At 48.0% G+C, this 20,487-nt stretch overlaps 1 protein-coding gene across 2 annotated transcripts; it reads right to left on the bottom strand.

Annotated features, from left to right (window-relative positions):
• Window positions 1-2,509: 2,509 nt before the first annotated feature.
• Window positions 2,510-19,688, bottom strand: TCEA2 (transcription elongation factor A2). Of its 2 annotated transcripts, XM_054845627.1 has the most exons (10): window positions 19,463-19,684; window positions 16,654-16,716; window positions 16,014-16,119; window positions 14,473-14,563; window positions 8,457-8,590; window positions 6,928-6,984; window positions 5,988-6,142; window positions 5,503-5,649; window positions 3,446-3,517; window positions 2,510-2,824 (listed from the first exon to the last, which is right to left on the bottom strand). In XM_054845627.1, exons 1-10 carry the CDS (start codon window positions 19,529-19,531, stop codon window positions 2,816-2,818), a joined length of 903 nt encoding a protein of 300 aa, XP_054701602.1. In that variant the 5' UTR covers window positions 19,532-19,684; the 3' UTR covers window positions 2,510-2,815. The 2 variants fall into 2 exon arrangements, with proteins under 2 accessions (XP_054701602.1, XP_054701601.1); XM_054845626.1 differs by having other exon boundaries at window positions 2,510-3,517; window positions 19,463-19,688.
• Between the last annotated feature and the right edge of the window lie 799 nt (window positions 19,689-20,487).

Raw genomic sequence — 20,487 nt, 5'->3', positions numbered from 1 at the left:
CCCTTTCTCTCCTTCTCTCTCCATCCCTTTCAAACAAAAAAGAAAAAGCACTGGTTCTTTTTATTGAAGATACTTTTTTAAACAACAACAACAAAAAAAACCCTGTTTTTTTGTTGTTGTTGTTTTGTTTCCTTCCTTCCTAGTGGCACAACTGTGTGGAAATTCATGTCAGTAAATTTAGTTTTGTTTGCCAAGCTGGAAATACAGTTCAAGAAAATGTATTTTTGAGAGAGAGCAGAGATAATTCATTTGTTCAGGAATGTCAGTGTTGTTGTTATTTGGTTATTGGCAGGTTTTCCCCCACAAGTGCCAAGTCTGCACCATTACAGCCCTGCAGCATCCTCCCCCTGTGCTGGGGAGGTTTCAGTTGTGGGTGCATGGTTTGTTCTGTAAGCAAAGGAAATATCTCATTCTCAAAATGTGGCCCCAGCTCTGGGTTTGGAGGTTGAGCATCCCTGAAACTGTTCAGGACCATGGCAGGGGGTTGGACCCTCTCCATGCACCCCTGAGGTCTCAGCCCAGGGAAGACCCTGTTGCCACCAGTTAACTTCATGTGTCTCTTGCTCCCACCCCTAGCACTTTTAAGCACCTTACAAGCAAATCTTCACTTCAGAGACACCTCTTTATCCAGTGGCATTCCCCTCGCTGGCTCTCCTTAGTGTTATCTCAGAAAATGCTGCTGTGGACACGGTACTTCTTCCTCCGTTTGAGGGGCTCCTCCTGCTGTGATTCCCCATACCCAGTTCAGGACTGTCAGCAAACTGGACCCGAGCTCAACTCCCCTCCTTACAGTAACACAAGAGAAAGGCAACAGCAACCGGTAATGAGCTGGCTCCTGTTCACAGCGCACGAGCCACAGTGCCGTGGCCAGCTTGGGTTTCAGATCCTAAAGCTTTTTTAAGCATTACTGCAAGGACACTGTTCCCTCCCACGCCTGGCTTGAATAATCCCTTTCGCTGCAAGGCTCATGAGGCTTAAACCAGTTGTCAGCATCTTTGAGTCTTTTCCTTCTTGGGAGACTTGGCTGCACCCCATAAAGTGAAAGCCCCAAGCAAAGGATCCTGTTGGGATCCCTGCTTCCAGAGGAGCACAGCCCTCAAAGGGGCTGCGAGCACGTTTTCCATTGCTTTCATGTGGCTGCTTACTCCTCTCCCAAACATCTCCAAGGTCTCTGTTGAATGTCTGCTGTCTGGCATGCTGAAAAGCCAGTGGAAATACTTGTTTTTCACTTTGGAAGGGGCAAGGAATGCCATAGGAGATGTGACTGCAAAAGCTCCTGCACTGCTGTCAGTGCAGAGGACTGCTCCTAAGCAGGGTCCCCCAAATGCTGCATCACCCCAGTTAAAGGCCAGGAAGAGAAGAGGGATTTTAAGCATCAGACAGAATTTCCCCACCAGGTTCATTACCTCCCAGAAAGAGCCTGATCCTACAGGTCCCACCGAGAGTCATACTTGCTTCTTTTGCTGTAGCTCCAAGCTCACTTCAAACCTCATCTGTTTTTAGAGCGAAGTGCTAACAGCTCCCACTGATACCTGTAATCCCTACCTCTTCCAGGTCCAAGCCTCTGGAAAATGGTCTGTATTCGCAGCATTTCCCCCTCCTCCCAAGACTCTCCAGCCAGTCCCTCTGAAAATTCAGGCTGCCTTTCAGCCATCAAGCTAAGAGCAGAGCATACACAAGCAGGAAGGTGCCTGGGACTCCATTTAAACACTCCCACTGGCCAGCGGATTCCCTCCAGCTCCTTTATTCATGGCTTCTCCCTGTATCCAGATGAACTGTTCCCACATTCCCTGTGTGATGGCTATGGGGAGCAGGCGGTCTTGGGCAGCAGGAATAGCAACAGGCTGTTGAACCCTCAGTGACTGCCCTGACCATCCCTGCTCCCAGCTTGAGCCTGAGGGAGCTCCTGGCTACACAGCTCTCCTTCCAGAGAGCAATGGAGCACTAGGAAACACCAACCTCACCTGGGCCTAGCCACCTTCCTCCCTGTCCTGCTCCCTCAAATCAATAGTTTGGGTTTGTTGGTTTGGTTTTTTGGTGGGGTTTTTTTTTTTTTTTTTTTTTTTTTTGTGGCTGGCATCACCCTGCTTTAACTCCATTACAGCCTGGGCAGCACATTCTCGATCTCATCTTTCAGCAACCTGTGCTGTTGGCATTTAAAGCCCTGAGATGACAAAGTATGCATCACCATGCAAAGCAAACAAATGCTGGCAAGGTAGAATGCAACATCTGATTTGTGCCCCAAAAGCTGTGTTCCATCAACAGCTCTGCTCAGCCAGAAGAAGACCACCAGTACTGCCCACCCAGCCACTCCAGGACTTGGCCCAGTGTTTTTGGTTTTGTGAGTTGACAAGGAACAAGCCTTTGTGCCCTGAGGGTGTACCTACAAGTGGCTTCTTGGTTTCTGGTATTCCAGGCAGTGTCCAGTCCTCATCATCCAGACACTGACCGTGTGTCAAGCTCCCATGCAGTTCCACGCCACAAAAAACAAAGTACTACATGCACCCAGTTCGAATAAAAGTCAGAAACTGACAAAAATGTTTAATATTAGTTTTGAAGAAAAAGTGACCATACTCGCTTAGATGAGAAAATAACGACTAAGTGTGTTTAGTGAGCTCTCCTGCCAACCTGTCAGCCCACAACTGTGGCTCTCCACTGAGGCCTGAGCAGAGAGGCAGGCCTCCGCACAGCTGCTCTCTCAACGCATGACAATGCAAACTCACTTGGGACACAATACACAATTGCCGTGGGAGCTGGCGTATGGAGGTTGCGCTCTGATCTGCGTTTGGCTGCCGCTCTCGGGCCATGGCACATATCAGCAGAACTGCAAGAGAAGGGAGTTTAAACCCCGATTAGAAAAACCTCACTGCCAAGGGGAGTTGTGGGTCATGCGTGTGCTGCCTAGAAGAAGACAGGGATCCAGGTGATGGTCTTGTTTCTGAAGCTGGCAAGGGCTGGGGGATTCTGCAGAGGCAGGGCTCAGCCCCTGGGGCAGGGGCCAAACAGAGCTCCTGTTTGAATCTCTCGGCTCTGGCTCTTTGGCACTTGGTGGCAGCGCCATTTCTGCTCACCATCGACCGGGAGATTCCTGCTCACCCCCGAGCTCTCTGTGCAGTATAAAAGAGCAGTTTTAAAATGCTGAATGTCGTCACCACCATCTCTCAGGGGACAGAGGGAGCATGGAAAGCACTGTGAAGTTGGTCATGGCAGAAGAGGGAATGTGAGGAGGGAGGCAGGGAATGCGAAAGTGAGACTTGACCCCAGCTGGTCTGCAGAGATGGGATGAACCCAGGAGCTCTTGCCTCTGTGCTGGGAGGAAAGATCACTTGCTAGAGCCAGTCAGCATTTGGCAAGCACCTCTGAGGGCAGCAGCTAAGCATCTGCAGCATCGTTGGTGCAGCTACCCTAACACCCCTCAGTGCCAGTAATATCCTTGGTGTGCTACCTTCCAGCGATTCCCACACTCGTTGCACACGACGAAGGTGGTCATGGGCTCATCGGAGCTGCGGGTCTGCACCTGGGGGAGGAAATGAGGGAAATGAGAGCCAAGCATTGCACATGGCTCCATGGGGGGCCACAGGGATCCCCTTGTCCCTCTGGCGACTGGGGATTCATGCTAGGGTCACACTCAGAAATCAACAAGAGACCGAGACTTGGGAGGGCAACAGGAGCTTCCCTGTAAAATAGTCTGGTTGTTTTACACACAGATTACACCTCTACACACATCTCATGACCCCTCTCTAGCTTGATGCTACCAGAGTGGCATGTTTGGGGCAGCAGATTTCCCTCCTCACCCCCTCTGCTGCCCATTCCTTGTGGGTGGCTCCAGAGGTGGACATACCCACTGCCAGTCCCTCCCGTACTGTCCCCCAGGAAGGGACACAGCTGCTGGTGAGACTACAAAACCCTCAGCCCATCAAGCACGTGCTCCACAGCAACACATAAAAAAAGCACTCAAGCCATTCCCTTTTACAGACCAGTCCTACATCCTGGCCTCACAGGAACGTGCTCTGGGTTAACAGGTTCTGCACATTTCCAGTCTGTTTTGTATTTGAGCCATTAAGGAACTCTGATATTTAACCCAGATGTGACTGCTGCCTCTAACTGACTCTTGCCAGAAACACATACTTTGCTAAAAATCAGATTTTCATGGCATTTGAATACCACAAAGCAGATCTACACTGAAAATACTGGCACTCCCTGTGCAAGTCAGACAACAGAACTATGTCAAGGGGTAATTATGGTGATCTACATGTGTAATTACCCAATGTGCAAGAGTCACAGTATTTGCATGATGCAAATCAAGCATGTTTTGCAAACACGCTGGATAGCTAAATTCTGTAATTCTCACACGACATTACTGCCTGGCTTCGAATGCTTTCATAAATGCCAGTTCATGTACTTGTCACTTACAACATCTCAGTCACCAAACAGTGATTTCACTGGAAAACTAATGAAAATACAGAAAACCTTTCTGATATTTCTATTTTAGAAGACACTGTCATCACCTGTCCCAATTCCAGGCAGACTCCAGTCCACTACAGGTGGAGACAAGAGTCCCATGTGCTGCTGAGGCGAGTGAGACAGCCCAGGCAGCGCTTCCAGCTGACTTAGGGACCACTCACACAGCGAGGCCTCTCGCCTGAGCCAGCCTGCAGGATGCAAGGCTGCTGCTGAGCCAAAGGAAAATCCCCGATCAGCTGCCTGGCTCTCATCTGCGTTTGCACATCAAGTCCAAGCATATGAAGGAGTTTCACTCAGCACTTGCACATGCAGTCTGTGCGCACCCACTCAGTAGCAATTGCGTGGTTGCTGGTGCATTTTTGGGTATCTGCACATTCTAAAACACTGACTCACAGCAAAGGCGTGTTTATCTCCAGATGCCTGGTGTGAACATGGGAACTAAAAAGCACCAGTAATGCACAAGGCTTCCAGCAGCTGTCCACTGAGGAGAAAAATCCCCTCTGCCTGCTCACATCACTGCTTCATTTACTCCTTGAGCTTCACCTGTTTCATGTTTGATTTTAAATAAGTTGGGGTTTGTCCAGCTGCAGCTTATCTACATTCTTAATTTGCACTTTCAATACCATCAACATGCCTGTCTTGGTTTCTGCAGTCTCTCTCATCTACACTACCCACTCCTTTCTTGTCTGAATCTCCACATTCCCAGCACCTGCTTTCAATGTGCAGCTCCCCCGAGCTGTGCTGCAAGCAGCACTGTTGTACTTTTGAAAGCTTCCTTGGTGCTGCACAACCCCCGCTCTTGTACAAATGAGCTAAAAATAGTTACACAAGCTCCAAGGAAAGATGTGTGCAAAATCATTGTGCAAAAGCAGCACCTTTTAGAGAGCCTTGAGTGTACAAAAGGGTTCTCTCCACCAGTGACAAAATTTGTGCCATGCTGCAGGGCCTGGCACGGACCAGTAAGAGCTCGTGACTCTGACAGATCATGTCCTGTGCAGAGGTCACCGGTGTGGAGACTGTAGGAGCAGGAAGACTAACCTGGGTGTAGGTGCAGTTCTTCTTCTTGCATTTCCCACAGGTGAAGAGGTCAGTCTGCGTCCCTCCTGTCTTGGCCATCTGATGCTCCCGAATTGCTTCTTTCGTCATGGCTTTCCTGATCTCTTTCAGCTCGTTACTGGCCATTTCCTTTCAAAAAAGCAATAAAATCACATCTGTCCAGTTTTACCACCACACCCAGTACAGTGGAAAGAATCAACAAGACAGGATGGCCTAACAGATGGGTATTGAGACAAAGAGCCTTTCATTCCTGGTTTCTGGTTCATACCAAGGCCCCCACGATGATCTGAAGTCCCAACAGACTACTCTCTGCATTGCAAACTCCATTGCCAGCTTGCTCCCCATGCATTCTCACAGCATCAGCTGAGAAATCTGCAACCCAGGCAGGAGACCAGCCCCCTGCTTCAAGCTAAACAAAATGACACATCCTCTGTCAGAAGCAAACCCTGCTCCTCAGGCTTCCTCACCTCCGAGGTCATCACCGCGATCTGCTCAGGGGTAATCACCCCACACAGCACGTTCTTTTTCAGCTCAGGATTTTTGGAGTCCTTCAGATTCGAGATACGGCTCCTCACTCGGTTTTTGTATTTCATGTCCGTGTTCTTGACATCCTGGTATATGCGTACATGGTAGTCAAGGAGTCTGCAATCAACCCAGAGGCATCCAAGCACTTTCTATACCACTCATGAAAGCAGGGAGTGTTACTCACTGCCAGGTCACAGATAAGTGTGCTGGGACCCAACAGCAGTGTCTGCTCTGGGAGGTTAATGCTGCATTTGAGAGCAGGCTTATACAATTCCAGAGTTCAGGGGCTTTCAGTTCTGGCTTTTTCACTGTGCTAAAAAAAAATATCTTTATTTTCAGTTATGCTCAGGTTCTTCAACCTGCTCTTTCTCTCAGCAAGGCAGCCACAAAACCCTCCACTAAGAGAGCCCAGCTGCACCTCCTACCCCACAACCCTAAAACCAAGCAAACTCCTGGCTTATCTCAAATCTACATGCAACTTGATCCTCATCACTCCATCCTTTTGTCTACATCAGCACGCTCTCCTCAACAGGGAGGCACAGGGAAGTTGCCTGTATTTGGAAGCAGAGCTGAGAGCAGGAAATAGCATTTTTATGAGGACAAACTGGGGGTTACAATCTGTTATGGTGCAAACAGGAAGGAAATAACCATGTCCATCATACCAGCATGGGTTCTGCGCTGAGCTCCCAACACCACACTGGTGGTTCATTAGTGACCTAGGACCCAGCCAAGCAGAGCTGGAACCAGACCCAGAGCCCTGACAAGCAGAGTTACAGCAGAACATTTATGTAAAAAAGACTGTCCCATTTTTCCCCCGAGCACATTAATTTCATGGCCTGGACACATGCACGCCCTTGAAGAAGCCCCATACAGTAAGGATATATTCTTCAATCTGGGCTGCTATGTGCTCACAGTCAGCACCAATGGCAACATAGTCGTCTGTAAGACAAGAGAAACATGAGGTCAATGACTTCCAACAAGGCACGGGGTCCCCAGGCTCAATATTTCTGAGATACAAGTCTAGATAATTTGCTATTTTAATTTACATGCTGTTTCCATCAAATGGCATCTTGGCCTCTGCTCTAGCTACCCTTTGACCCTTTTGAAAAGGGCAGTGATGAAAATAGACCAATCCAGCCAGTCTATGCCCTCTACCTCTCTAGGAGATGGGCTGCACTAGACAAAGCTAACAAGAACCTGGTCCCCAAAACTTAGTTTTCCAATATATTCTTGGTATAGTTGAAATCAAACATATATAGGCAGGAGTCTCATCAGATATCGGTGTCTATGAGAAGCAGCTCTACTCAGACCAACAATCTGGCAGGGCCTGAAAGCATGCAGCATCAGTCAAGCTTTCATTTCTCTTCTCAGCTCAGGACTCTGCCCCTTCCCTCTTGTTTCACACGCTTCTTCTTGCCAATTAAACAGCATCACATAGAGTGAAATAATTGCTATGAATTTGGACACTGGGTATGGTAACCAATGTTATAAAGCAGGGAACAGGGATGAGCTTAGTGACAGACTCAAGGGGACTATTTCCAAGACTTCATACGGAAAGGTTTTTTCTAAGAGTTACACAAAGTATTTACTGCAGAATATATAAACACATGCGCGCACATAGGAAGGGTAGAAATAAAGACTTTGTGAACTTCTCCATCTCCCATTTACGTTCCTTGGCTCCAAATTAATAAACTCTGCAGTGCTTAGACCCCAATTTTCCAAAGGGATCTGCAATTTGGACACAAGCATATGTTCAGCTTGAGATGTTTAAAATCTGACTTTCAGAGATGCTGAGCACCTGCAGTTGCCTCTGTTTCAGATGGTTCAGCCTGAGTGCAAGAGAGATCTATTCCATCCCAGATCCAGAGGACCGTGGTATTTAAGGGGCTCCAGTCTGCACAAGCAGGGAAATCTAAGAGCAGATGGTGACTGGCATAAACACCATTACCGACAAATTCCACGTATTGAGTTACAGCTTCATTTTGTGCCCTCAGGGTAAGCAGAGATGACAGCTTCACTTTACAGCAATCAGACAAGACTGAGACCTAGAAAGGGAAGCAAATACCTGCACACCTGAAGATGAAACTTCTGGCCAGACCACCCCAGGCTGCAGAGCAGAAGACCCCATGTAACCCCATGTTCTTATCAGCCATCCCCTGACACATTGCCATGCCTCTGGCTCAAGCCACGGCCATGTGCAAGTGTCTAAAAACGCTGCGATGCCAGCCAGTTTGTCAGAGGGGTGACCAGTAGCTAGACTGAGCTGATGGCAATAATCCTTTGACAAGGCTGCTCCGGAAGAGTTTATTAAGAGGAACAGAGGTCTCTGACCTACACACAGAGGTCTCTGTCAGAATGCACCAGGAGCTGTGAAGCACTTCAGGCAATGCAGGGTTTCCCTCAGCACTTACCATCAGCCTGTAGAGCTGCTGTCAGCATTTCTCTGCATTTGTTGCGGACAGCATCACAGGTGACAGGTGCCGGAGGGAAGGTGGTGATTTTGGGGGTGGTCGGAGTCTTTGGAGGCTCCTGCCTTTTGTTGGAGCTAAAAGAGAAACATCACCTGTCAGAATGTCTCAGTCTGGGTCACTGAAAGCAGAGAAAGGATCAGCAGGGATGTGGCCAAGCATCCTCTTAATCATAATACAAAACCAGTTAGAGGAAAACAGTGAAAAGATACATGGCCCGAATCAACATATAGCGCAATACAGCAACAAACACCATCAACCCAGATACAGTCAGAGTCCACAGGAGAACTCATAAATGGAGGGTTTAATCTGTGAAGCAGGCCTGCCAACCAACTTCTGTCAGTGAAACCATCACAACTGCTGCACCACTGGGCATCAAGTGAACATGTTACAAAGCCATTGGACACCATCAGTAACTCAAATATACTTCCAAATAGACTTCCTGAGACTATCAGGACTCTCGGTCTAGTAGCATATTGCAGATGCACAGTACTTTATTCCTCTGTTACTTCACAGGACACGTAGTCCCTAAGTGCTCTCAGTAGAAAAGGAGCAGGAGGCACCACTAAGGTTAATCTCAGCAGGTACTGGAGCTGGTTCCTCATCTCACATCCTTTACTACCAAGATGTTAGCAGCAGGAAAGAGAACAGCTAAACAAAAAGGTGCTCTAGCTCTTGCAGCCGACAAGGAGTGCAGCATGCTGCCTTCTGGGGCAGAAATCAGAGAAGCCTACACTAGCCCCTCCAGAAGGAGCTGCCATGCTAAGGAAAAAGAAAGAAAATGGCTCCTTCAGCTCCCATATTAAAAAAACCCAGAAAGTGTAACACATAAGAGGATTTTCCTTTTTCCTGTAATCTGGACAGCACTCTTCGATTACTCACAGAACAGCACCCCTACACAAGCACACACAGCTTGCACAGGTGCCAGGCTGGCACAGGACTAATAAATACTGCTTCACTCACAAAAGTAACTTCATTTCCACCTGCAAACAATCATGGGCACAGGCAAGGAAATGCGAACACCTGCCTGCCGTGGCTGACTCAGTTGGCTCATCTGCTGGGGAGCTGGCTGGAGAGACCCAGGGTGAAGAGTCACCACACAGGCTGGGCTTGCACACACTGCTGCGAGGTTTGCACGCCGGAGGAGTAACCTCACTGAGCAGTTCAGCTGGGTGTACACCCACAGTGTTGAGACATCTTGCCCATAAAGCTTAACGTCTGCACGTAGAGTTAGTTAGCCCTGCACATACTGCTGGTAAAAGATTTGGACTATTATGATTCCCAGATGATTTTATAGAACTTCCTCCTCCCCTTAAATCTAAGCAGCAGAACAGCAAATTTTTCAGCAGAGATTGCTTCAACTTTGGCATTTGGGCCATAAAATGCACTGTATTTATGGCCAATGCCTGGTAACATTAATGCAGCAAGAGACGAAGGAAAAAAAAAACCACAGAGAAACCCAGATATTTCAGCTGTGCCATACCAGCAACATCTCCTTGAACATCTAAGTGGCTTGACAATTGCTGTTAAGCTGGGTCACTACTGCCAGCTCTTTGCCATCAAAAATAAATCTGTTTTGAACAAGCACTTCCACTACACTGTCCTGGAAGGGATTAGTCACCCCAGAAAAAAAAAAAAAAGAAAAACAGTGCTAAGCTGGAAACCTTCTGAATCTGCTGCTGCACAAACTGAGCCAGACAACTAGACAACTTCAGGGACTTATCCTGGGAGACCATGCTGCTGCTAAGTTCAAATCCAGTCTGGCCCTGCAGTGCCTCAAAGCCAGTAGATCATCATTAGGGCTACTGGATTTCTGCCGTTCAAAACCTCACCAGGCCCTTTTAAGAAGCGTCCACTAGTGCACCTTCAGCAAATTGTTCAGCTGTAGCCACAGCTGAGGATTAATTTCTTGCTCACATGAAACACATGCACTCTACGAGGGAGATTATATTGTGAGCTTACTGTGTTTCTCCTTGACCAGTAACTAAATAAAAACACTTTTTACGAGCTAGTTTTACTGGTCAGCACTGCAGGAGGCTATTAAGGAACAGATCTGTGCCCAAACAGCTCAAAACATTCAACAGTATTTACACTGCACATATTACAAAAAGAAAAAACAACTTTGCTTGCAAATAATCAGTTTGATGATCTTCTCCCATCTGGGATGTACAAATTGCCATCAGGTACTTTTGTGCTCAAAAAGCTATGCACAGATCCTAGGCAGCACACGTGGGGGGTGTATATAGCAAAGCATACACAACTCCGGAATAACTCATCTCAATCACAGCTGATCATGTTGCATAAAAGAGTTTGGAAAAAAAAGACTTCCAAAGGACAAAGGCAAAAAGCCTAGAAAACATACCTACAATAAAAGGAAAGACTGAAGGAATTGGAGTGGTTTGCAACAGGGAAGACTTTGAGGAGACAAGTCCTGAAACACCCAAAAACTTGTTACAAAGGAAGACAGTAGGAAAAATCCTCCATGCTGGCTAAAGACAAAAGCATGAAGAAATAGTCTTAGCAAGACAGGTTTTGATTGAGAGTAAGTTTCAAATTGTAAAGGTGAGTTATGAATTAGAAGAGACTGCCAAGGGCAGCTGTGGAAATGTCTTATCCTGAGATTTTTTTAAGGTTGTCAAAGAGGAGCTTAAAGAAAGGCAGGTCAGGGACAGATTGGGCAGAGGTTGTGCTGTCCTGGGAAAGGGTGGCAGGAGAAGCTTTCCTGAAAGCTCTTCTAGCTTTAACTTTTGTCTTGTTTTGCAAGCAACAGTGACACTAAGGTTTCCCAGAGCAAAACACTGCATGCAAACTCTCAACACTGACCTTTACTACATTCAAGACTTAAAGACAGATCTTTTAACTAGTATTTGGACACGTAATACTTGATTTTCAGAAAGGTTCTATCTACAAATGCTATTGACTTAAGTATTTAGATGTTTATTCTCTGGAGGTGGAAGAAAAGCTACACAAGATGCATGGTTATCCCACCTCTGTTAGCTGATGAGTAAAGACATTCGCCTACATACACATACATGTCATACATGCCCTGAGATGACAACTGATCACTCGCAAATTAAGAGGAAACAGACTTCTCGGCCATTCCAAAGACTGTACAGACAGTTATTTATTAAGCTTTAGAAGTTAGTTTATAATTAGAATAGTTGGGAAACAGACCTCAAACACACCTAGAAGACTTACTTCAGGAAATCCTTGTGGTTCACACTGTTCCTGTTAAACAGGAGAGTGAGCTTGTAAATCTATCCAGGCAAGAAAAGTTTATACATAAAAAAGGCTATGCTGGAACAAAATGGTGGCAAAGCAACAGCCAGGGACTGCAAGCAGAACTCAGGGCTGCACTGGAAGAAAATCCCACAGAAAAGCTAAATTCAGGCCACAGATCCAAAACCTCCTAATAAAGACAGTTTAGAGGATCCTGGAAAAGAAAAAGCTCATGCTGCCAGAGACAGAGAAACATTACACATAGTCCATTAAAGTGTACTACACTAATGGTCTAAAATACTACAGCACAACAGAATATGCTTTAGATTACAGTAATGCAGCATATAATTTCACAGGTGCCAGCTCCACACTGGCTGGCTCAGAGCCATCAGGTCTCACAGTGCTGGCTCTCTAGTCACTACAGAGGGATTTCTACATCTGTGTTCCAGAAAGCAAGACAAGTTTCAGGCCAAGAGCTATTCAAGTATTTCTCCCTGACAGAAGAGGAAGGCCTAGCCAAAATCTATCAGACTAAGTGGCTGAAATAGCTGAATACAAGCTGATCTCTTTGGTGCCTCAATAGCAGCCTCATCTGAACCAGCTATCACATGCTGAGTAACCAGTCAGACTCCCTTCATCACAGCCTGTGCTTCAAAGAACAAAGACTCTTCACTGCTAATAACTTATATTTTGTCAAGGCAGATTAGTAGTTTATTTTGCAGCTCTGGAGAATAAGCATTCCTGTCCCTGTAAAAAGAACCTGGCTCAGACTGACACCAGGAGCTAGCCACTTCTGCTGGTCTGTGCTATGCTAATCCATTTGCTTATGTTTATCCTTCACAAAAAAGGGGATGCTTTGCCATTCAGAAGATGGAGGCTGAATACATGTAGAAAGAAGCACCAATACCCTGCAGTATCTGCAACACATCAAGGCACAGAGGAGCATTAGCAGCACAAGCCAGAAAGCTCCACTCCACATACCCCACAATAACTATCTGTCAAAGCAAGGAGACAGTGGGGTTTTGCCTCTCCACCTACAGCCAGGATCCTTTTCCAAGTAAAATTACTACAAGCCTCACCCTTCAAACTAGATGTCTTAGCAGGCCCAACTAGTTTTTTTCCTTAAGCATCTACTGCCACTGCGCCCAGGGAATGCTTCACACTTCCTTCCCCCTAGGCTCCACATTCCCCAGCATGAATTTTCCAAAGGTTAAATCAGAAGCTTCCCTTTTTCTTTGAAGTGCAATACTACTTCCTGGCTTGAGCAGTACCAGCCAAGTCAGTAATACTTGCCTTCTCTTTTCCCTGCCAGGAACAGCCAACAAGTACTTCCACACAGGCTTCTGCCCTTACCCCGGAGGGAAACCTACCTCCCCTGACCAGTAAGAGCATGCACAAGGCTTTTAGCCATGGCTGACTCAGCTCCTACCTTCACCAGCCCTACAATAAGATCCTTCCAGCATCTGCACCTCAGGGAAGGCAGTACCAGTCCGCACTTTGGAGTATAAGGATCACCAAGAGAAGGTATTTGCATCATAAGGCGGGTGATATGGCTCAGATGAACTCTCTCAGCTTACAAAGTAACCCCTTCTCCACTATCACTGACTGCTCTTTGGCCTCCAACCCTCATCTCCTCTCAATGCCACAAAAGGAAACAGCAGCTGGGAGACTCCATCCTACTGCTTTTACCCTCATACCACTGCTGGACATGTCATACACAAAGATCTAGACAGCCCTGGCTCCCATGTTGCAACGTATCACTACAAGACTCAATTGTGGCTGTGAAGTCTCGCCAGTACTTTCATTGCAATACTTAACAAATCCTTTTTCACATTTTAGGGAATTAAGATAACCAAGGATGCAAGTCAATTAAAGTTACATAGCTCAGCTTTCTCCCTCAGCAGGTCTCTGTAGAGCTGCAAAGGGCTCACACCAAAGTGTCATGCCTTGAAAGATCCAAGCAAAAAAGGAAAAGTGAAGGGTAGAGTGACAATAAAGTGACCGAGAGAGACAGGCTGCACACACAAAAGAGCCTGCAAACCAGCAGGACTATAGCCTTAATACTGTAAATCTTCTGGCAAGCTTGGGCAATTGGCTAAATCACTTAAGGGTCAAACCTACGAAGCACACACCCTTTAAATCGCATTTGCCCCCTCCCCTTTAATCACTGCCTCCACTCAAGGGCTTGGCAAACTGCAGTTACAGACGGTGGAAACAGGATGTAACATTCAAGGCATGGCAAGGAGCAAGCATGCAGCAGACCTGCCAGATGGGTGGACTTCTGCTGGGACTGGCCAAGAAGGGAACAAAGAAATGGAAGTTTTACTATAGTGATGTATGAATCAATCCCATCCATCACTTCAGATAGCAAAGGCCAAAAATAATCTTCATTCTAAGGAGTTCAAAGTTAGAAATAAGCAAAAATATATAAAAGTGCAATGCAAAAAGTGTTTTACTAACAGAAAAAAACAACACAACCAACAGTAGCAATACATGAAATAAGATGTGAGTAAAACGAAAAAACTCATTAAAGCCACTATATTTGGTAGATGTTTATTTCTGTGTTACAGTTTATTAAAAACACCACACAGATCATCTCTGAAGAAGTCTAGACTCCTGGTGTTTCTGACCAGGAATCTGACTACGCAAAATTCCTCAGACACTTAAAAATAAAAATTAATGTAAGGTACTGTAAGAAAATTCTGTAACAGTATCATCTTTGGTTAAAAGGAAACATTACCTTTGGTCTCTTGAGTTACCAGTGTCCTTCGAGGAAGATGTTGGCAAGGACAGGCTTTTCTTTTTCTCCTCACTTTTTTCCTCAGAAGCATCTATATTCGAAAGAAGAGAAATGGATATTATAGGGTTCAGAACTGGTCTTTACGCTACAACTCCGCATATGCTAATCAATGTCTTAATACACAGAGTTGGCCTAAGGCAAGTTATCATTCTCCAGAAAGAATCAGGAGAAAGAATGGTTTCCATGCTTTCTAGCAGACCTTTTACTTACCTCTAAGTAGAAACTAATTCAAACAAAAGCTTTCCCCACCAAATTAGAGAGCAATCACCTTGCCTGCCTAGGAGATAACCTTCCTCACAAGGCATGCCTCATCACAAAAGTTTCTTTCAGAGACTTCCTGGCTGCTGAGTACAGATTGGATCACGTTCTCTAAAGCACCACCAAAAGCAGCATTTCCAGCCAACACCACCTGAAGGGCCACTGCGGACTAGTCCTTCAGGGAATACAACTTCTAGTGTTTCCCAAGCGCTGTTGAAAGCCAAAAGCACAACCCTGGAGAGGACCTTCATTACATTTGACCCAGAGGTAAAGTGTCTCAGCCTAGCCAATACTCATCAACCCTAACATGGAAGTGACAGTCCCAGCCAGGACAGGAAAACAGTGCTTCTAACACTCATTTAGCCTAACAAGAAACCGGGAGCCCTGGGGTGCAGATTAGAGCCTGACACACATTTCACTTAGCCTCAAACAGCACTTGTTCTTTGCTACACACAGCTGCCCACAAGATTTGTTTAAAAAATAAGGAATGTTTGAATTTCTCACTGGGGTGCTTTGCCCCTAGCATAGAGCAGGAGACACACGGTCTTGGGAGCAGGACACAGGTAGAGCTGCCCTTTCAATCTCAGCGCTGCAGATACCTCATTCTTTTATCGCAAGATAACCACTAAGACCATATTTGTAATCCCCCCGTCTGTAATACTGACATTTGTTTGTGCTATATCAGCATTAAGATTTCTCAGAATTAAAAGCTTCTGCTTATCAGCATCCATCACCATGAAAGCCACCGCAGCAGGAAACAGTCCATGTGAATTTGTCTACAAGGTGTTAAACTAAGGTCCTTCTCCAACTCATCACCCAAAATGCATTCCAGCACTTCTCTTTCCAAGCTGTTGCACAAGGTTGACAGCACACACTGAATTAATGCCACATAGCACACAAGTGGTGACAGAGGGTTCAGAGTGCAGATATTGTTTCTACAAATAATGTTGCTCATTATTATATGGACAGGGACAGGTACATGTTAATAGTCCTGAAGCTTTCAGTGCTCTTTCAAGGAAGACCTAGCTGTGGGGTTTCCTCTAAATCTAGAGGAAAGCATGGTAAGAGACAAAACCTGAGAGACAGAGGGTGCAATTGTAAAGGCTGATTTGCTGGAATATTCTATGTCGATCAATAGATAAGTTCTCCTGAGAAGCCCAGCCTCCTGCTGAAGCCAGCTCCTTCGCAAGTTGAATCTGACAGGAACATGCTGATTTTCTTACCTAGAAGTTTTTTCCAAGATTTGATGAGGGATTTGGCAAGCGATATGACTTCTTCATCTGTGCTCTGCTTTCTCAGTGCATTTACCGACATCCCAATGCGGGTGGACTGCAAGTGAACATTCAAATGAACCATTCAAGAACAGATTCATTATTTGTTTCTAACTGAAATCAGAAATAAGCATGACAAAGTCACAGCAATGACCAAGATATGAAGTATCCAAGGACTTGCAGAATGATTGAACTGTAATTCTGTTCACACAGAATTGTAATTCTGTTCACACCTCCCCAATGTCCTGAATATCACCATTACAAAGACTTAAAGAACTTCTCCCATAACTGCCCTTTGTTTACTACTTTGTTTTTTCCTCTTTTTGAAACCTAAGAAAGTATTTGTGCAGTTACCCACATTTGCCTCATCAGCTGTGCACAAGTTTCAAGCAACACATGGTGGCCCAGATCTGTTTAACAGCCAGTCCAAAACCCAGGTTCAGTACTATTTTCTGGATTTAATGTTTATTTTGATACTTTGAGTGAGGCAAGAAGTGAAAGGAAGTCTATTAAGTTTATCTAGACAACATTTTGGACTGATCCATAGATCCATATGCAGACTTCAGCTTTTTACCCTAACTGTGCAACTCACCTGCAGTAAGTCCAAAGTCATAGGCATACTTTTCAGTTCTTTCAGTAAATCCATTGCACCGTCCTGCAGAGGAAAAGAGAAACGGAATGAGTGCCTCAGCTTTTAGTAAAGAAATGTAACAGCTTGGGAATAAATTCAGAAAGTTGAATTCAAATGGAAAAACACCAACAAGTCTTCCCTAAAACATCAGCAAGATTACTGCTGGGACTGCTATTCCGGACAGACAATAGATCATACAATCTGGAGGCACCTGAGAGATTGGAATGGGCAAAACTGAAGAGCACTGGAGCACTACAGATCTTTGCTGGTGTATAGTACAACTGCAGCATTAGCTTATTATCCTTACCTGGCAAGCTTAGCCTTTTTAACATCTGAAAAATACACTCTGAATCACACCTGTCCCCTCAACACACCACTTTGCTTCCAGCAGTACTCCTACCATCAGACTCACTATTTTGGAGGCCCTGATTAATGATGTTATTAGCTCACAATAACAGTTTAGCAGAGGTGCAAGAACTTCAGTCACCCACCTAAAGCTCAGAATCATTGCCCAGAGACAGAGCTAAAAGTATCCTGTCTCTCTCTACAGCATGCAACTTAAAAGATGCTGTTTCCTAGTTTTCATGTTGGTACCCCACTCTGCTCAGGACAAGAGCTGATATCAGGAGCAAAGCCATCAAGCAGTGAACCTGAAGAGCCAGTCACTTGAAACTCATTATATGAAGTTTCCTTGCATCAGCTCTGCTTCCCAGAACCCAGATCTAGAAAAGAATCTGGCTAGGCAATCTGTAGATACATAAAATTGATAGTCAGACAGAGAAATAGCAAGGACAGAAGCACTAGCCAAGATTCCCTTCAGCAGCACTCAGCAGATCACAGCCTGGAGTATGCCTGTCTCCATTCAGCTAGCTCTTTCCTCCCATCCCCCTTCTATCAAACAAGGCCTTCTAGTGTTCACATCTAACGGCTCATTTAAAACACCAACCACTCCAAGCCCATTTGCAGCACAAGACCTACAGAGCCTACGATTGTGAAGAAGCAAAGCAGCCTGCACTGACAGACCCCGTCCTCAGATCCCGTCCTCCCTGTGCAGAAGGGCCATTTCCGATTCACTGGAGGAAGCAATCCAGCTGCTGGTGCCACCCTCCAGAACAGATGCTGAGAAAGCCAGATCAAAGCAGAGTCAAAGCTTTCAGTGTGCACACAAGCAGCTCATGTCAGCATAAGCCACACATTACTGTACCCAGAACAAGCAACTTCCCACTGAGGCAGTTTCACACCTTTCCGTCGCTCCAACGGCCAAACAGACTTCATTAAATCCAGTCCTTAACATACAAAATGACTGGGTGATTCCCGTCTCTGTTACCAGAAACAGAACCACTTGGCACAATGGCAGCAAATGGGGATCCAGGTAAAAACTAGAGCAACAAGCAGGTACTCCAGGCAACCATCCTGCAGGAAGACTTTGCAATTTAGCTGATGCACAATAAATACACTACAGTTCAGTACCGTATAAAACACCAATCAAGAGAAAATATTGCACATCACTCTTTTAAGCAGCTGCTTCTTTCTCAATGAAGCTTAGAAGCAAATTCTGCAAAATTGCTCCTTTCCTATTTCAACAATGGCATTGAAAACATGCCATCAACAGGAACAGACATCACAGGCTGCAGGTTAGCCCAAACACACTTTTCTGGGTTGCTAGAACAGCTACACCCCTATCCATGGCTGGCAGAGCTGGTCCAGCATCCAAAAGTTCACGTGACAACTGCACCCAGCATCCCATCACCCAAATACCACATTCCCCTAACTCCTTCCCCTCCTCACCCATCACCTCCTGCTCCCCACAGCCCCTCCCAGCCCCAACAGCCCTCTCCCCCATCATAAACACAGATGTACAACCTACCTCCATCACAAACCCTTGTCACCCAGCTTGCTGCCTTGGCACTTCGTGATGCTGTTTGTACTTGTACAAACACCAACCGACATATCGCATTAGGCAGGGAAACACTTGCTACTGTCCCCCCAGCCACATCAGTTACATTACCCCCCTACGAGACCCCCAGTGTGCAGACAGCAGCAAGGCCAGCCCTCCACACTCCGTGAGAGTGAGCAGAAGCGGTGCTTGCTTGGGATGGGGAATGGGGACGCAGGAGATAAATACAGAAGCATTCAGGTTTTCTCTGAGGGCAAAACAGAGCCCCAGGCCAGTGTCGGGGGGGGGGATGTGCAAGGATCCCCCTTCCCAAGGGCTCCCAACACGACAGGGGAGGAAGGCTGAGGATGCTCCCCGGGAGGGGAACGCCCCAGCAGGCAGCACAGGGTGAGCCCCCGGGTGCTGAGCTGAGGGACAGGGGGTGCATGAGGCCTGGGGTGGGGGGGCACAGCGTGGGGAGGAGGGGTTCCCACAGCACCACAGGGGGAAACAGCCCTCGTCCCCACCTCCAGTAACGGGCAGTGGGATGGAACGGGGTGGATCCCATACCACTGCGACAGATGGGGTCCCACGGCGAGGGAGACCACCCCACTGCAACCAGCTCTGGGGGAAGAACCCCACCTTGATGGCGGGGACGCTTCTGCTCCACCACGGTAACGACTGCATAGAGAGGGAGGCCCCCAAAATGGGGGCTGGGGAAGGGGGAGGCCCCCTCACAACGGGCACTGAGGGAGAAGCGGGGGGTCCCGCAGCACGGCAGCGAAGACGGAGGCCCTGCAGAGAGGGAGGCCCCGGCTGCTTGACCAGAAACAGGGGAAGGGGGAGGCCCCCTCACCCCAACCGAGCTGCGGGGGCCCTGCCGCCGCCACTCACCGCGCTCTTCTTAGCCACCATCTTGTCCAGCCGCCTGGCGATGCGCACGATCTCCTCCTCCCCGCCCATCGCGCCGCTCCCCGCGGCGGCCGGTCCCGGGGGCCGGACGGGGGCGGGGGGCTGGCGGCGGCTGCCCGGTGCCCACCACAGCCCCCGGTGCCGCAGTCCGGCGGGCGGCGCGCGGAGCACGACGGGACTTGTAGTCCTCCAGGCGCCCGCCCGCCTCTTCCCGCTGCGCAGCCGACCGACGGGACTACAACTCCCAGGGTGCCCCGCGCCCGCCCTGCCCCGCCGCGGGGCACTGTGGGAGATGTAGTCCGCCCCCGAGCAGCCGCAGGCCGCCGCCCTGACGGCCCCGCAACGGAGCGCGGCGCGGGAGCCCCGTGGTCGCTCGTTCCCGTAGTCTCCCCCGCGGTGCCATTTCAGGGTCTCCCCGAGCCAGCAGAGACTACACGCGTGTCCCAACCTGTTATTGTGCGGCACCGGCAGCTGAGCCAGGCCGCCTCCCCCTCAGCCTGGCGTAACATTCCCCAGGTGGGGGCTGCCCCATCCCTCAGGGATCCCCCTCGAGGGCTCACTGCACCCCGGGTAGCTCCGCATCAGGGAGGCCCGAGCACCGCCCCACCCCCTACGCAGCCTGGCCTGGGTGGGAGTGGGGAGCCCTGCCCTTTATAACCTGCCCAGCCCCTGCCACAGGTGGGTTTTGCTGCACTAGCCCCAGGTGAGCCTGTCCTGATGGAACCGCTGCAACCCGGGCAGCAGCACCGCCTGAAAGAGGACGTGAGTCAGCAGCACCGTGGTGCTCGGGGCCGGGGAAGCAGCTCCAGCAGCGATCGAGCACCGCAGGACTCTCCCGTGGCTGTAGTCCCGCGGCAGGTAGCCCTCAGTGCCGCGGCTGGCCCTGCTGCCTGGCTAAACCGAGACGTTGGGCCGTGCAGCCGGGCCGGTGCAGCCTTGGGAACTTGAGACTAATTAACAGAAGGGTGGAGAGGGGGACGGATGGTTTGGGGGCGCCCAGGCCAGAG

The sequence above is a fragment of the Grus americana genome, chromosome 17 (genome assembly GCF_028858705.1).
Source record: "Grus americana isolate bGruAme1 chromosome 17, bGruAme1.mat, whole genome shotgun sequence".
NCBI classification, from domain to species: Eukaryota; Metazoa; Chordata; class Aves; order Gruiformes; family Gruidae; genus Grus; species Grus americana.
Note: the sequence above shows the minus strand (reverse complement) of the source record. Positions and strands in the feature narration are given on the sequence as shown.

Excerpts from the sequence above, each read along its gene's own strand:
- TCEA2 (XM_054845626.1), bottom strand. The coding sequence starts at position 19,531 with ATGGGCGGGGAGGAGGAGATCGTGCGCATCGCCAGGCGGCTGGACAAG. Across the intron at positions 16,120-16,653 it reads TGACTTTGGACTTACTGCAG|TCCACCCGCATTGGGATGTC; the intron begins GTGAGTTGCACA and ends GTTCACTTGCAG. Across the intron at positions 5,650-5,987 it reads TCGCGGTGATGACCTCGGAG|GAAATGGCCAGTAACGAGCT; the intron begins GTGAGGAAGCCT and ends CTTTTTTGAAAG.